Source organism: Pleurodeles waltl, chromosome 3_1 (genome assembly GCF_031143425.1).
Source record: "Pleurodeles waltl isolate 20211129_DDA chromosome 3_1, aPleWal1.hap1.20221129, whole genome shotgun sequence".
NCBI lineage: Eukaryota > Metazoa > Chordata > Amphibia > Caudata > Salamandridae > Pleurodeles > Pleurodeles waltl.
Window position 1 is genome coordinate 569,906,500 of NC_090440.1, and position 17,803 is coordinate 569,924,302.

At 42.4% G+C, this 17,803-nt stretch overlaps 2 protein-coding genes across 3 annotated transcripts in view; both read left to right on the forward strand.

The window, feature by feature from the left end:
* The window catches only part of LOC138284333 (cell surface hyaluronidase-like), a 633,659-nt gene that overhangs the window by 182,592 nt on the left and 433,264 nt on the right, over window positions 1–17,803 (forward strand). For both annotated transcript variants that reach the window (XM_069223000.1, XM_069223001.1), the window contains 2 exons: window positions 874–1,043; window positions 15,433–15,642. In XM_069223000.1, coding sequence (XP_069079101.1) covers window positions 874–1,043; window positions 15,433–15,642 — 380 coding nt within the window. The remainder of the gene's footprint in view (window positions 1–873; window positions 1,044–15,432; window positions 15,643–17,803) is intronic.
* Window positions 1–17,803, forward strand: part of CEMIP (cell migration inducing hyaluronidase 1) — an 899,136-nt gene that overhangs the window by 49,878 nt on the left and 831,455 nt on the right. The window lies entirely within an intron of this gene.

The window sequence follows — 17,803 nt, forward strand, 5'->3', positions numbered from 1 at the left end:
TTTTTAATTTTTCCTTTCCCCCTTTGTCACCCCATTTTTCTCTGCCTCTTTCTTGCCTCCTTTTGTATCTTTGATCCCTTGCTCTGTATCAAAATCTTTTGAGGTAAAAGAAGTGCCTGTCCTAAAAAATGAGTGCAGGCCCCATCTGCAACCACTGGTTCAAATTAGCCACTGCCTCTCTCTAGCTTTGATAACCCAACGGAGCCCAATCTTATGCTCTACATTGAATGGAAAAGTAACTCGAACATGGAAAGAATATTATATGAATTAAGAGTTTTACTGATTAAAACTACCAGGAACAATCTTGAGATATAGTTAATGGTATCATGACTGGGGAGTAAGACATACAAACAGGGGTTTTACATAACAGCCACCAACTGAGTAGATGTGGGTTTCATGTGGGTAATGATGTGTGTTTCATGTGGGTAATGAAGACCACATAAAACACTGAAGAATCATGGGCAGCTAAGATAAGAAGCGTAGGAGCAGTTAAAAAATAGGTGGTGTCAATATGTGAGAAGGGCAAGAGTGGACTCTACCTTCATGAGAGAGTAGCTCGGGTATTTAAGTGAGTGAGAGTGTAGTGGTGACAAGGGTAGTGTTAGCCAGCAAGTTACAAGTTTACGATTTCATTTCTAACAGAAGGGGGTCTCTGTCTGTCACTGGCTGTCTCTACTACTGTATCTCTGATCAATCACTTTGTCTAGATGACTCTGTCAATTTTTCCCCCAAAGCCTGCCTTTCAATCAACAATTTGCTTTCATTCAAAAGTTTCTGATGAAGTGGCAGCGTAACAACCAGTAATATACAGCTTTTGATGAGATGTGTCTATAGGTACAGACGTCTGATGTGTAACTGCATTTATTTCTGTAGGTACTCCGCAGTATCTGCACATTGGAGAAATTGTGGATGGAATAGACATGCGAGCGGAAGTTGGCCTCCTGACCAGAAATATACGCATTCAGGGAGAAATGCAAGAAAGATGCTATGGGCAGAACCACTGTCAGTTCTTTCCTTTTGACACGTTTGGAGGACACATCAAGGTACACATTTACTACATTAGTCTGTGTATTTGAATCCTGATACATCACCGTTGATTGATCCGGTGACTTCACAACTGTGTGCAAAATTCTTATGTCTCTAAATGTGCTGGAATGATTTACACTAAACCAACAAAAGCATGATTTCTGAGTGAAATCCTACTTTCAGTCTAAGTCAGGAGTAAATCTGTTTAGCTGTTTTAACTTTAGGCTTAAAAAAAGTTTTCAATAGGGACAATATGTGTCTTAGCTAAACTGCCTTCTACTAGGTTCTACTTTGGTCACCGCTGTGTAGTTATAGACAGGTCAAATTTTTCAAAGTGTTCTTTTGTTGATTAACTTTGGCACTGTTTGATGTTTTGGCACACATTACCAAAGATGATAAAATACAACTCTCCGATTGACTGAGGGAGCACCTTTTCCATTGGCCATTTCGGTATTGCGGATCCAGAACCAGGACTGAGCGATCTGACTGAGTGACTTCAAACAAGAATAATTTTATGCTCTGTCAATACAAGACTCGTAGTCCAAGAGGGAACCAGCTCCCCAGCCCCAGGGCCAAAATAATAAGACAGAATAGGACAGTACTCCTATGAGCCGTCACAGTACTCCTGTGGGAGCCATGTGGGTGAAGCTTGAGCAGTGACTACAGCCGAACTTAAAAAAAAAAAAGCCCGAAACCCCATGCACTGTGTGGTTGGGGTGTCCTTTTCAGAGTTAGGTGTAGGGACAACCGCTCTCTATGCAAAGATGAAGGGAGATATCCTTTACCACGCATTTGCCTTACCATGCATGCCTTTACCATGCATGGCAAGTATGTTCATATATATATATATATATACATATATATATAGATGGATATATATATATATATAGATAGATAGATAGATAGATAGATAGATAGATAGATAGATAGATAGATAGATAGATAGATAGATATTCACTGAAAAAGCCAAAGATTACAGGGACGTTATAGTTAGGTTCTGAACTTACTCGTATAAAACCGTAGAAATTCAGCAGTTATACTTAGAGTTCTTTTACGTAACTATAACTCTCGCCATAAGGTAACTATAATTCACACAGTTTTCTTATCAATAATTTTATTGCAAATGTTGCAGTGATAATATCAAAGATGCCATACAAGATCTCATCAGTAATATAATATATGGAATATTTAGCTGTGCATGGCAGAGGCGCGAGTTATAGTTACCTTAGGACGCAAGTTATAGTTACTTGAAAGAATTCTATAACTGCTGAATTTCTATGGTTTTGTATGAGTAAGTTCAGAACCTTATTATAACGTCCCTGTAACCTTTGTTTTTTTCAGTGAATTTTAATTTTTTTTAACATGAAGTAATTTTAATTAATATACGTTATTCCATCCCCCGTCGTGCATGGCGGGGGTTGTTCGCAAGGCCAGGCTTGCAGCCAAGCACTTAAATCCCCCCAATCCCACACCACGCACAGCCTTTGGCCGTGCGCAGCTCAGGTTGGCCACAGAGCCTGTCTCTCTCAGTGGATCTGTGAGTGCTTGAGTGGGTCTGAAAGTGGGTGTGTAAGTCTATGAGTGGGTGTGTGAGTGGGAGCATGAGTCTCTGAGTGCATGTATGAGTGAATAAATTAGTAATGAGTCTGTGGTTTGACTTTCACATTTTTTCACATTCGCAAATATTTTGCGCATAATTCACTGAAATTCACGAAAAATTGCGAATTTTCACGAATATTGTACGTGGTGATGCACAGTTATTTAAAACCCATACTTTGCCCCTCAGACACACCTATATCACACCCCTAGGGTCAGGGTACCTTCACCCTGACCCCTTATGCCACTTTCAATTAGGATTGTCACCCCTTGTGACCATGTCCTGTGAAATGAAATGGTGGCCGCAACTTTCTTGTCAGGTTGTGGTCAGCCAATTAAGATGTTTCTTTTCACACACGTGTTTGTGAAAATTTGCTAAGGATCCACGTCCCTAGATATACAAATGCATTTTCTCTTTAATTTCTCAAAAACGAATGAATAGATTAACAGCAGATAAGCAGAAGCGTGATAAGTGTACTGAAAGCTATTGTTCTGCCAAATTTGGTGTAATTCCATCCAGCGGTTCGGGCCTTAGTTATGTCTAAATGTCCTATGGGAATTAACATGGGAAAAACAATGTTTTTGACCCCCCTATTTCTCTGCCACCGCTTGATGGATGAACCCGAAACTTTCCATGTGCAGCAAGAATCAAGGGGCACTTTTTTGGGGAAAATTTCGTGAAGGCTCGTCAAATGGTGCCAAAGATATAGGCAAGTCAAAAAATGCTTTTTCCATGTAAACTTCGTCCTAACTATCTATCTATATATATATCTATATATATCTATATCTATATCTATATATATATATATATATACAGGGAGTGCAGAATTATTAGGCAAATGAGTATTTTGACCACATCATCCTCTTTATGCATGTTGTCTTACTCCAAGCTGTATAGGCTCGAAAGCCTACTACCAATTAAGCATATTAGGTGATGTGCATCTCTGTAATGAGAAGGGGTGTGGTCTAATGACATCAACACCCTATATCAGGTGTGCATAATTATTAGGCAACTTCCTTTCCTTTGGCAAAATGGGTCAAAAGAAGGACTTGACAGGCTCAGAAAAGTCAAAAATAGTGAGATATCTTGCAGAGGGATGCAGCACTCTTAAAATTGCAAAGCTTCTGAAGCGTGATCATCGAACAATCAAGCGTTTCATTCAAAATAGTCAACAGGGTCGCAAGAAGCGTGTGGAAAAACCAAGGCGCAAAATAACTGCCCATGAACTGAGAAAAGTCAAGCGTGCAGCTGCCACGATGCCACTTGCCACCAGTTTGGCCATATTTCAGAGCTGCAACATCACTGGAGTGCCCAAAAGCACAAGGTGTGCAATACTCAGAGACATGGCCAAGGTAAGAAAGGCTGAAAGACGACCACCACTGAACAAGACACACAAGCTGAAACGTCAAGACTGGGCCAAGAAATATCTCAAGACTGATTTTTCTAAGGTTTTATGGACTGATGAAATGAGAGTGAGTCTTGATGGGTCAGATGGATGGGCCCGTGGCTGGATTGGTAAAGGGCAGAGAGCTCCAGTCCGACTCAGACGCCAGCAAGGTGGAGGTGGAGTACTGGTTTGGGCTGGTATCATCAAAGATGAGCTTGTGGGGCCTTTTCGGGTTGAGGATGGAGTCAAGCTCAACTCCCAGTCCTACTGCCAGTTCCTGGAAGACACCTTCTTCAAGCAGTGGTACAGGAAGAAGTCTGCATCCTTCAAGAAAAACATGATTTTCTTGCAGGACAATGCTCCATCACACGCGTCCAAGTACTCCACAGCGTGGCTGGCAAGAAAGGGTATAAAAGAAGGAAATCTAATGACATGGCCTCCTTGTTCACCTGATCTGAACCCCATTGAGAACCTGTGGTCCATCATCAAATGTGAGATTTACAAGGAGGGAAAACAGTACACCTCTCTGAACAGTGTCTGGGAGGCTGTGGTTGCTGCTGCACGCAATGTTGATGGTGAACAGATCAAAACACTGACAGAATCCATGGATGGCAGGCTTTTGAGTGTCCTTGCAAAGATAGGTGGCTATATTGGTCACTGATTTGTTTTTGTTTTGTTTTTGAATGTCAGAAATGTATATTTGTGAATGTTGAGATGTTATATTGGTTTCACTGGTAATGATAAATAATTGAAATGGGTATATATTTTTTTTTGTTAAGTTGCCTAATAATTATGCACAGTGATAGTCACCTGCACACACAGATATCCCCCTAACATAGCTAAAACTAAAAACAAACTAAAAACTACTTCCAAAAATATTCAGTTTTGATATTAATGAGTTTTTTGGGTTCATTGAGAACATGGTTGTTGTTCAATAATAAAATTAATCCTCAAAAATACAACTTGCCTAATAATTCTGCACTCCCTGTATATATATATATACATATGTGTGTATATATATATATATATATAGATATATAGATATATATAGCCAACCAGGTTCCTGGGGCACCAAGGCAGTCTGGGGTTCCTAGGCTCCAGTTGCATCAATTGGAGCTGTTCACGGCTGGTGAACTGGGTCCTGGAGCCGCATTACCGCTGGTCCCCAAACTGGATAATCAAAAACTCCTTTGTCAGGTAGTGAGACAGAGCAGTTCAAGGCTTACTCAAAGATGTAAAGTGGTTTGGAGATTCAGAATGCAGTTTACACCCTAATACCAACTAATAAGACCAATGTCTAGTCAATGCTTTATTATATAAAAGAAAAGTACTTTAATACACACACAAGAAAAATATATTACACATAAAACTAAGATATACAGTGAAAACTAGAACTCTCTATAAACCTCTCAGCCAGAGTTCTTACTCCAAACAGCAGTAAAGTGCCTAGTCACTAAGCACTATAAAAACACAGTGAACATTACATTAAATAGACCATGTTGTCTAGGGTAACTTTTCAGCACTAGAATAATGATACTAGTACTTGTATGGCAGAGATAGGGATTCAGCAATTGATATGAAGTCAAATGTTCCTCGGCCACCACGGTCCCACTACCCAAAGCAACAGAAGGGCCACCCTTTCTTGATGAGGACACAGTTCTGGTGGTCTCAGGGGTCTAGATAGAGTAGCCACTGGATTAGCTGTAGGAGGGTAATGGCTAGCCAGGGTGCCAGTCCACCCTGATAACCTTAGATGATACAAAAGAATTGGGGATCTGTGCCACAGAGCCAACTTGTCACACTCTAAATCATCAATTAGCAGGTCACCACATGGATGATGGTACTTGCTACTAGTGCAGGACAAGCAAGGTCAAAGCTGGAGACTATGCAAGTCCTGGGGCAGGGACCAATGGTTCAAATGGTAAGTTCTTCAACAGGGCACTCTTCCCCCAGCTACAGTTGGTAACTGGAAACACCCACAGCACAGGGGAGTAGTCAAGGAGGAAGCAGTCTCATCTTCAATGATAACATGGAGCTTCCCCGATCTCCTTCAATGTTGATTTGCAGCAAGTTTCCTTATCTTGAGCAGCTGTCTGAAGTTTTATGTTCCAAAGGACAAAATAGCCTCCACAACCATCAGACAATGTGTTCTCTTTTCTAAGGCCCATTTGACAAGCTGCAGCCAAGCTACTTCTGTCAGACTGGTAAATTCCGTTCACCGGTATTCTGCCACTAAGACACCTTCTCAAGTTCAAAATCTTTCGTCATGTCTGAAGGAGATAAAGCTAATTTTAGTGCTTTGGGATGGGTAGTGGAAAAGGGAGGTATGATCATTTTAGCATTCAGTCCTGGACAGTGGTAAAGGAAGGTAAGAGTAAATTTAGAGTTTAGTATTGGGTAGTCATAAAGGGAGGTATGGGTAATTTTAGGGTCTAGGGGTCGGTAATAGTCAAGGGAGGTAAAGTTAATTGTTGGGTTTCGGTGTGGGTAGTAGTAAAGAGAGGTGTGAGGAATTTTAGGTTATTGGAGTGGGTAGTGGTAAAGGAAGGTTAGAAGTAATTTAAAAACAAGGCAGCGTGTTGGGCGTTCCCAACAAAAAACAAAAAAAAACAAAGGTAGGTTAGGAGTTGATTAAAAAGAAGGGGGAATATGGGCAGGTTTCCCACCTCCCCAAAAAATAAATTAAATCATACATTTAAAAAATAGATATATATCTTCCATATGTTTGCTCAGTAAAGGAACTTGCACACTTCCAGGAGTGCTGCCTTTGTCCTTTCTATTCTAAGTGGAATGAGACTGTTGAATGTTTCCACGGCAGGGCATGGAGGCTGACGTGCGGTAAAGAGGAATTGTCATTTACCTACTTTTTATATATATTCTCTTTATTAAATTATAAGGAACAAACAGCATTCCCGCTGGTAACATGTGATTCTCAGCCCAGTATGCAGGTGGGCAATCATGTGTAGCACATAAACATAAAAAAAGAATCATATAAGTAGTTTAGTGACATGAGTCCAGCAACCGCTCTTGGGGACTTAGAAGTGTGATATGCATTCTACATGAACTGTATGTTACAAATAGGACTATGGCAGGCCACGATACTCTCTCCTCGGGTCACAAATTTTCTGAACTTTATGTGGCCCCTCTCTTCCTTCATATATAGAGCGCTCAGTTTCCATGCTCCAGTCCAAGTCTGCACTTCATCACTCCATTTGTGGTTGTATCAGGGAACCCCATAACTGTGCCTCATTGCATTGGACTACCACTAAACCAGAAGCGCAAAACAGGCGTTGAGATCTGGTACTTTCCTTGTCACCTCATATACTCAGAATGCAAAACTTCCCTTCTGGGGCCAGTATCAGGCCTTCAGCAAAGATGCCATCGATAATACCATCAGCGCTGTTGATGGTATGGATATCATCGTCAATGGCATGGTCGTTGTCGACGGTATGGCTGTTGGGAACCACAAAGTCACCTTTGAGGGTCAAAAATGTGCCTCCAGTACAGGTATTGCAGTCAGATGAGGAAGAAGATGCTAGTGATCATGCCCCATTGACAGCTTACAGCCTAATGCAATTGGTTGTCAGCTATGTCCTTGATTTTGAAGAGGACACAATAGACGATGAAGAGTCCTAATGTGAATACGTTTGTCAGCAGACGTACAAGCCTGGAAGTATTCAATTGGATTTAAGGAGTCTCCTGTCAGAGCTATGCTCTAACTTTTCAGTGAAGCTGAAATAGTTTCCATTTTGGTCTGTCCTGGATTTGAACCAGCCCTTTCTTCAGCTCTACTGTACTGTGAGATGTTTTTAGAGAAAACTGTTCCAGTTTCTGGATCAGGGAGATATTTGGTCTGACAAGCAACTGTCAGGAACTACCAACTAGACACTGCGGAGAGCCAGATATGGTACAAGTACCAGTGGTCTTCCTAACAACATTGCAACAAATAATGGCTCTACTTATTTTGATGTAGAAGGAGAGGAAGCTGATCTACCACCAGAAGGTGATGGATGGGATGATAATGAAAAAGGTTTTATTGTCCCAAGTGAAAACAATTGGCCACAAGATGCTATGAAAGATATCTCTCAATTTCATTTGTTAATTGAAAAAGCACCCAAGAAATTCAGTCTACCAAAGGAAATATGTTAAATCCAGACCTATTCTTGATTATTTCTGGTCACAAGGTCTGAAATTAATGAATTGCCCTGTCACTTCTCACAGATGGGATATACAGATCTGCAAATATCCAGCCATTGACTGCAGTCAATTGTGCAGTCCAATAGTACCGTTGGTGGTCTTGGAGAGCCATCCCATCCTCATATACCCCCATGGTGAGCTTAGGGAAAATAATATGTGAGTGTGCCAGAGTTTCAGAGGAGCTGCCTCAGTTCGGAAGAAGCTGTCTGAAATGACATAGGGCATGTTTTGCAGCACGTATACGAATTTCAGTAAAATGATCATTTTGTATAAAGCCGCCCTATGCAGCAGTGGTAGTGGCAGTGTAGGTCAGTGTATAGCATCTCTTCTGAATTTCTCTAGTATACCATACAGTTTGTCCCGAAGAAAGTTCTCAGGAGAGTGGGTAATGAGGTGTCTGACGTATTGAAAACTGTGTCTGGAGATTTGTACGTTATACCTAATTTGTAGGACAGGTGTCCATACAGTAAGTGGATATAGTACAGATTTAGACCAATTAATGCAAAATCTGCTATATATCCCAAATATCTTTTTAACTTGTATTATCCTATCAACGGAAAGTTCCGGAGGTCTAATAAGATGTTGTCAGAAGCTAGTGCCATGTTCTCCACACAGTCAATATCCCACCGCAGACCACTTCCGATAGGGTCACCTCTCACCCAGCATTCTAGGGGTTTCATTGCTAGAGCAAATAAACAGAGGTGCAAATGGGCAACCCTGGCTAGTGCCCCTATATACATAGAATGCACCCTTTGCTTGCCGTGGGATTAGAGTGAAGTAATGTCATCCATTTAAAAAACTGTGGTCCTAGGTTTATCATCTCTAGGACTTGGAAAAGATAGGGCCATTCAAGGCAACGGAACCGTCATCGGAGGTTCAGCCTGATGCTCCTACCTGGCATAAAGCCAGATTGATCAGAATTAAAAGGACCATTATCACCCATGACAGATAAGTCCTCTGGCCAAAAGTTTGGTCTTGGCATTTAGAAGACAAATTGGCCTACAGGAACTGCATTGGTGCGCAGGTGTACCCACTTTGTGGATCACTGCATTCATGGCAGAGTGAATGTCTTCCACGACAGGTAATTCGATTTCCTACTAGCTAGGCATTTGTGTAGTTCAGTTGTTAGACCATTAGGTCCAGAGACCTTGCTTGCTTGCATGGCTCCTCTTGTGTCCTCTATTTCCCCTGGTGTTAAAGGTGCATCAAGTGCTGTGCTATCAGCGTCCGGAAGTTGAGGGAGTGGAATATCTTGGAGGAAAGCCAGTATCTCCTCCACAGTATTAGTTAGTGTTAGTGTTGAAGTATAAAGCCCTGAATAATGGTGGGCAAGATCCTCAGCAATGCTGGTGTTTCCTATGGTTTTCCTCTGGATCGTGATGTTGAGTTCCCCCACCCAGCTCTCTACTTCTTTCCTCCTGCCTAGCCTTGCTAATAGTTTCCCAGTCTTGTTGCCCAGCTCATTGATTTGACTCTGCAGAGCTGCATAATGTTTACATGCTGTGTTATTAGCCAGGGCAAAATTCTCCAAACGGGCATGTTTCATGCGGTGACACAAGCCCTCACTGAACTGCAAAATATTCAGTCTTTCTAGTTGGAGGAGGTGGTCTTCAATGCATTGCATTCACCACCACCTATCCTTATGCTTAGCCGCCATTAAAGAGATTGTCTGCCACCTAAGTGCTGTCATATACGCTTCCTATAGCACCACATTTGTCCGCAATGTGTGTTTGTTTTCACGGAAATAGCGTTCCATGGTTTCCATCACTGACTTTTATTTCAAGAGCCAGGTCCCAATTTTCATCCTCTATGGTCACCCTCTCTGCCAAGTCATACATCTCTACAAAGTCCTTCAAATGCCTACTCACTGTGTGAGTTGGGCAATGATCACTTCCATTACCAAATTAAAGTTGCCCCAGAGGATAAGCTGTCCATCCGGAAACTGCAGGAGCAGAGCCCACAGCTCTGTCAGACCCCAGATGTGCTGGAAAGAATTTCAGTGAGAGGGTGTTGCCATCAGTGTCACATCACTGAACTCATAGCGACTATGTAAAATCCAAGCGTCACACAAAGGCAAGTGTCACAAATAAGCCATGCCCATTCTGCCAGGGAGTGGGAAGGGTGTAGCATGTAGCTGGTGTTGCATTTTGGAGCATGCTATCCGAAATATATCACTAAAGCAGGGTAATGCACTGTCATTTACAGGCAGAATAGTTTCCATTTAAATGACCGCTAAATTTGCACCGTTTTACTGATAAGACTATATACTGCAAAAATTATAATGTGTGGAAATTGGGCTTCATCAAATAATTGTCATTTGCACATCACCAAGTAAAGTGCCTTGATTTGCTTTTATCCTACTAAAAGCTCTTCATTTGTGCTTTCCTAAGTGCTTATGTATTTTGAAATATTTGTAAAAATCATTTACATATTCTTCTTTTTTGTTGTGTGCTAGAAAAAACAACACCATACACTCTTTCTTGTCACACCAGGAAGTTTGTCACGCAGCTCACTTTAAAAAATCATCTCACTTTGAAGTCAGAGTAAGAAAAGTAAACACCTCTCAACAGTATAAGCAAAACTTCTAAAGCAAGAGTTATATCCTGCATGGGCCACCAAGTGGTTGCCTCTCATCTTGCCAGAAACTTACATTTGGTGCCCATCAAGTGGGTCTCCTGAAGGAGTACCAAGTCTAGCTCTTATCGCCTAGCGCCTAAGATGCTGCTAAATTATACCCCTTTTGATTTTGCATCCCATCCATTAACGTTCCAGGAGAGAATCAAGAGGCTTCCCTCCCTCGGAGTCTCAGTTAGGGATGGGCAGTACATTCTGCTCCGTTGGCAGAGTTTGCAGAGTTTTGCAATTCTGCTCTCCGCTTAGAGTGCTGCAAAAACTCTGCCAACTGCTGTGTGGAGGAGTTTACCAGTGCCCACCTTATTTATGCGGAAAGTTCTAACACAAATGTGCGCTTGCACATTCAACATTTCCCTCCACTATGTTAAATATGAGGGTGTTTTATTCCCCGGGGAAAAAACATTTGCAGGAACACACATTGTGGGTGACTTAGGGTAGAAAACAAACCGCATGACTATTGCCATGTTTATATGTGCTTTTGCAGGTAGGTCCGCCTGTGAACTCCCAGTTTTTTCAGATCTGTAACTAAAAACATTTGCCAGTTCTGGTTTTCTTTGCATTCTGGGATGGGTAGTCCACATTTTAGAATCGATAAGTGGGGCTGCAAATCTCAAATGCAAAGACAAAAACCTTGAAACAATGGGAAACTTTAGAGTTCACATTATGACAGGATATTTTGCATGAAATTATTTTCTAATGGCTCCCCTGCCCCTCCCAATTAATTTATTTATTGGATTTTCATAGGGCCTGCTGCTCAAATGCATCTTGGTGCTGAATTGACACACTATAGCAAACAGCGGAAGAGTTATATCTGAAAAAGCCAAGTTTTAGGTGCTTACCTGAACTTAATTTCGCACGGCATTACTCCCAGGTTCATGGGAAGGGAATTTCAATGTTAAGGCACTATGTAAGCAAAAGCTTTTGTTCACTAATGTTTAGATTGAGTTTACATTATAAAAGCATGAGAGCGTCCCCGGGGCCTGCCAGCAGCGAGGCTGACACATCAGAGATAGTCTGAGCTACGACGCTGCTGTAAAAGTGATGATAACACACGTGTTGACAATGAAGCTCTCCAGTGCTAAGCCTTCAGGACTGAAGCGCTTTACATGAGCACCAGTGACATTATACAAGGTCACTCACAAACTGTAAGCACAGCTACTTAGAGCATGACAATTCCAGTTTAGGTCCAAAGAATCAGATCACTGCAAATCTGAACAACTTTCTGTTTCAAAATGAAATATAAATTCCATATCTGTGACATCTGCTGTAGAAGAGCTGTAGTCTTTAACACTCCAACATAGCCCCCGCTTGGAAATTTTGATGGTCCGATTTGTGCAGTCTCATCATTTCTGCTGTATGGTTTAACCAATAGATCCCTGAAGGTTGCTCGTTGGCCAGCAGCGGGCTGAGAGTTGACGCTTAGCCAATGAGAGTGGGAACACCAAATAAGGGTGCTCTCTCCCTATCTGTTAAGAACCATAAAACAAGTACCTTGTAGGAGAGCAGTGTTTACAACGGTCTGTCAGCTGCTCCTGTCTGCGATGTACCGGTTACATGGCCTCCGATCCTGTCGCACTCTTGGGCTCCGGAGCCAGACTCCTACCTTTGCAACCTGTTGCCCTATCTGTCAGTGGGCCCGTGTGGAAAACAAAAACCACAACTACTGTAGGGTGCGACAGAGTCCCAGCATTGACTAGGTAAAAAATGAATATTCCTCAAAATGGCATTAGAGGGATAGTAGTACCTGTTTAGGCGAGGCAGTAGCAATTGAATGATGCATCTTAGAGTTGAGCGGAATTCTACAGAATCTCACAGAATTTTTATGTAACTCTGCGGAATTCCGCAGAGTAAAACTCCATGAGTTCCGCCCAACCATAGTCTCAGTAGCACTCAGCATTTATTGTTAACAATTCTTTTCACCATCCTACACCATGCAGAATCATCACACAGTCCACCACCAGCACACAGTCACTCCACAATAAACAAAATAGCAGCCATGGTACCCAAAATCCCCTTCAGCGCATCCTTAACAGATCCCTCCCCACCTCTCCTCACTGCATGCTCAAACTACCTGCCACCCCAATTCACTGGGATCCTGTTGCCCTAAATATATTGAACTAGTGTATTTGAGAACAAATACGTTTTGTTTAATATTTCCTCCCCATAAACAAAGAACAAAGTATACCAGCACCACTCATTAAGTTAGAGTACATAAGCACGGCACAGCTCCTCACTGTAGGTGTCAGTCTGTTATATTTAGGGTCTTATAAGCCCCAGCTGGTCAGGGCAGGCATCACTTAATGTCTGTCGTTGTTGCAGAAGATTCCAGGTAGCCCAGGATTATTAGGTGCAGAGAAGTTCAAGTTAACAGGGAGAAGTAAGGATTCTCAGTTTGATATAGGGTCACGGTTCTGGTCTTCTTTCCCGAATCTTTGACAACGGTTTCCATCCATCCCCTTTTGTGGCAGCCACCTCTCGAGCTAGTCCTTCACCTTCTCTGACGTTCTGTGTTTCCCCATGAGCTATTGTTCACAATTTGGAAGGGAAGAACATAATACATTTAATCTCATATCCTCTCAGGTGGCCCTTGACATTCACAAATGACTTTCATTGCTTCTGGATGGCCATAGTAAAGTCAGAGAAAATACAGATTGTGGAGTTTTTGGATTTCAGATTTCCTGTACAGCGGACCGTCTGCAAGATAACATCTTGGTCTTGATAGTTGAATATCCTGGCTAATATTGTCCACCACAAAGAGATCAGCACTGGGGCCTTCTGCTCTCTCTGGCACCCCAATTAGTCACATATTATTACGATGTGATCGCCCCTCTGCGTCTTCCAAACGGGCATGTATTATAGTAGCATCTTAAGCATAGAGACCTTTGATTTGAGTGATTGTACATCATCATTCAGTATGGTAATAGCCGTCTCCACTGATGTCACTGTGTTGCTGACTTTTCATGGGTCCATGTGTCTGAGCACCATTTTCACTTGAGTGCTGTTAATCCTGGATACCAAGGTGGTTTTTGTGTCTCGAACCACCTGCATCAGATCCATCAATGTGGGCTTCTCTCACTCACCCTGCATCTCCAGTGGCATTGAAAGCAGAGTCTCCTGGCTCTCATCCTCACCCCCTCTCTCCCGGACCCCATTGGAGGCATGCAAGATTTGAGAAATGCATATTTGTCCAGTTTGTTATGCTGGATCCTTTTCACTACTTTGTCTTTCCCCATGGTTGCCCACCGGGTTCAAGCAGCTTGCAAGTTGGGTGCAGTTACAGGCCACTAGTCCCCTCTAGAAGGGTTTCCACAACACACCAGGAAGAGATCCACCCTTGTTTCCTTAAGGACAGCAAGAGAGGGCAGTGTGTGAAGTCGGAGAGTTTATTATGAAGTTTTATATAACCCTGTAAAATGTGCTGGTCTGGTGGGTGATGGGGAGGGAGATTCCCCTAATTTAGGTCTGGAGGGTGCTCCTTGGTGGTCTGTATTTTTCGTGCACCAGATGATAAATTACTGAGATTCCGTTTCTCCGGGTGTGGGGGTCCCTGTCCTCTGCTTCAGTGACCCCAAGGACATGCACGGTCAGGGCCATCAAAGCACCCTATCCACAGCAGTTCACCAGTTCCCCTGGGGCCGCACTTACAGTCCAGACACTGGGCCGTCCGGCCTCTGACAGGTTGCAGTCAGCCAGTAATTTATTCTGGAGCAGCAGCAGCATGGACTACCCCCGCGTGCCAGTCCTTCGCTCTGGCTCCGCTGGATTCCCTACCTGCATATAGGTCTCACAGGCCACTGGACCTCCCCTGTAGTCTTTGATTCTGAATGCACCAGGCACAAGAGGTTGTCACGGCTTGTGGCTGCGGGCGTGACCTGAACCAGTGGGCATCACAGCATTCCCAAGACCCTTGTACTGTCCTTGCAAATTCTGATGGAGTTGTAAAATGTATATTTGAACTGACTGTTGGGGAATATTAGAGGTCTAGTGCAGGGCGCTCTTTTCCCTTAGCTATGGATGCTCTAGCCATTAATACACAAGCTTTAATTCTGTCTTTTAAACACATGCTCCCTTTCTCCCTTACCTACTATTACTTATTTCTATATATGATCTTTCTAGTCCACTCTGTAGATGTTCTGCTCTTTTACACACACTCTCATTCTCTGTTACCTGTCAGTGTTCTCTTGTTTCATATGCAATCTTTTCTTCTCATTTATATGTGCATGCTCTGTTCTTTTCTACACAGGATCGAATTATTCTTCACCGGACTTGGCTCTTTTTCAGTATGCAAGCTTCCTTGTCCCTTACTAATGAGCACTCTCTTCTTTTACACATCTCTCCTCCTACACGTGTGGGTGTTCCCTCCTTATCACTTTGGCACATGGCCATGTCTGTATTCCTTAACCTAATTATTCCAGTTATTTTGTACTCATCTCATGCATACTTAAAACCTCTTTCTATGAAGACGTCTAACCAGAGCGGCTCATGTAGGCCAAAGGGTTTGCCTCTTGATATTCTGTTTATTAACCTTCTGCATGTACTACAGAACTGTCTATAATCGGTATAGGCTTTAACTCTGCTTTTCTTTCCACAGATCCAAAGACAATTTGGCTCTATTCACCTGTCTGGAGTAGAGTTAACGCACCTGGGACAGCAGGTTCTCGGAAGTTACCCTGTTCATTTCCACCTGGCTGGTGATGTGGACGAGAAGGGAGGGTACGACCCACCTACGTACCTTGAAAACCTGTCCATCCATCACTGCTTCTCCCGATGTGTAGCAATTCACGGGACCCATGGGCTACTGGTACGGGAATCATCTACCCAGAAAACTTTAGCACATTATTTATAGTAGCACTGCATCTCAATTAGTTTCAGCGCCTATAGGATTGAAGTGTGAACCTGGTGTGACATTCCATGTAATGGGGCACCCTGCATAGGATTCTGGGATGGAATGGTCTGTATCTAGCATCAGGATAATGCCTCACCATCACTTGCATGGTGTTCACAGAGGCATATGAGAACACTCCTACCTGTTTCTTACAATGGAACACAAGCTCCATTCTTCTTACAGTTCTACAGTCACAGGCACGCCGTACACTGTCTGAGCCCATACACACTTTACTGCCCCTTCTTAATACCCTTGGCAAGAGACAGTGTCCTTACTGTCCTCAACGCTTCCTGTCATTATACTGCAGAGAGATATCATATCATCAGATGCAGTGCTTTATTTGGTGGGGGGATTTTGTACAAACCTATTTTTTTCTGATGTGGGATTCTTCATATATACAGGATCATCTGAAAAAAGATTCTTCACAAATGCATATAGAAATTGATCTTATGATTATTCCATATGTACATATATGTATCTGATGGGGATGTTGCAAACACACAGCTATAGCCGATGGTGAATGTTCACATACAAACGTTTATCTGATTGGGGTATTCACAGGCATGTTTATCTGATGGGGATTCTTCATTTCCACAGGTTTATCTGATGGGAGTTTGTCACATCCAGAGGTCTATCGGATGGTAATTCTTCCCATACACAGTTTATCTGATTGTGTTATTCCCAAACTCAAGTTTACCTGATAGAAATTCCTTACATATACGGGTTTTCCAAATGGGACTTTTTTGCATACATAGGTTTATCTGATATTGCTTCTCCAGATGCATGTTATCTTCTACATTGCTAACATACACGGATCATCTGCACAGCAATATCTGATGACCTTTCGTCCCATGTGCATGCTTATCTTAAGAAGGCATACTTCACATACACAGGCTTATTTCATCAGATTACACTTGACACTTCCCAACTATTAGTGCTGGCTTCTTTGAGAGCTTACAAGTAGCAAAACCTGAAAAGATCTGTTCTTACTTGGCTCACTGTCAAAGCTGTGTAAACTGGCCCCGACAGTGACAAATGCTCTGCCCTGCTTCAACTAGGTTTTACGAAGTCATATAAATGTGAAAATTAATTTATATTTTGAGCCAGTCACGCTTTTATAAAATGCTAAGCCGATTTTAGTGATGTCTAGGAGTTGCAGGGGGAATCTGAGCAGAAAACCTTTTGACGTGAATACAAACAGAAACATTGGAAGCATGCCGATTTTGGTCCCAGACCAGGAAATAAATATATTTTTATATTATATGTGAGACACACATTTGGAAGTATTTCGTGGTCAGGCAGCTCACGCATATTATCCACACCAACCACCCTCACCCAAATTCCATTTGCTGCATACTTCCACATCAACCCACTGCCTACCTGTACCCACACCAGACAAAGGCAACAGTGTAGGTGCCCTCAACCTCTTTCCATGGAGACCAGTCATATCCGAGGGGCTTGGTGTAGAAAACGCCTCTATGATGACCAGGTTCCTGGGGCATGAACAAGGGCAGGGTTTACTAGGCTCCGGTTGCATCAACTGGAGCTGTCACTGTTTGTGTACATGAGCCACAGCACTATTGGACCCCAAACTGGATAACCAAGTATTCCTATCCAGCACTTGACTCTCTCATGGTAGCGAGACAGAGCAGTCCAAGGACACCCAAGGAGGTGAGATGAGTTAGACAATCAAACTACAATTTACACCATAATACCAGTTAATAAGATCAATGCTCAGTCAGTGTTTTAATTAAAAAACTGAAAGTACTTTACTACAAAAATATACTACACAAAAAAAACTAATATACACAGTAAAAACCAAGTCTCTACAAACCTCTGTTCCAAGCTTTGACCCCAAACAGCACCTAGACACTCAACATTATACAAACATAGTTAACATTGCATTGTACAGACAAAGTTGCACAGGGTTACTCTTCTAAGCTAGAGCAATGGTACTAATATCTTTATTGCAATGCTAGGGTTTCAGCAGTTGATCAAAATCAAATGTTTTGGTCCAGCCACATTACAATCACCCAAAGCAACAGAAGTGTCCATCCTTTCTTGGTGAGTACACCTC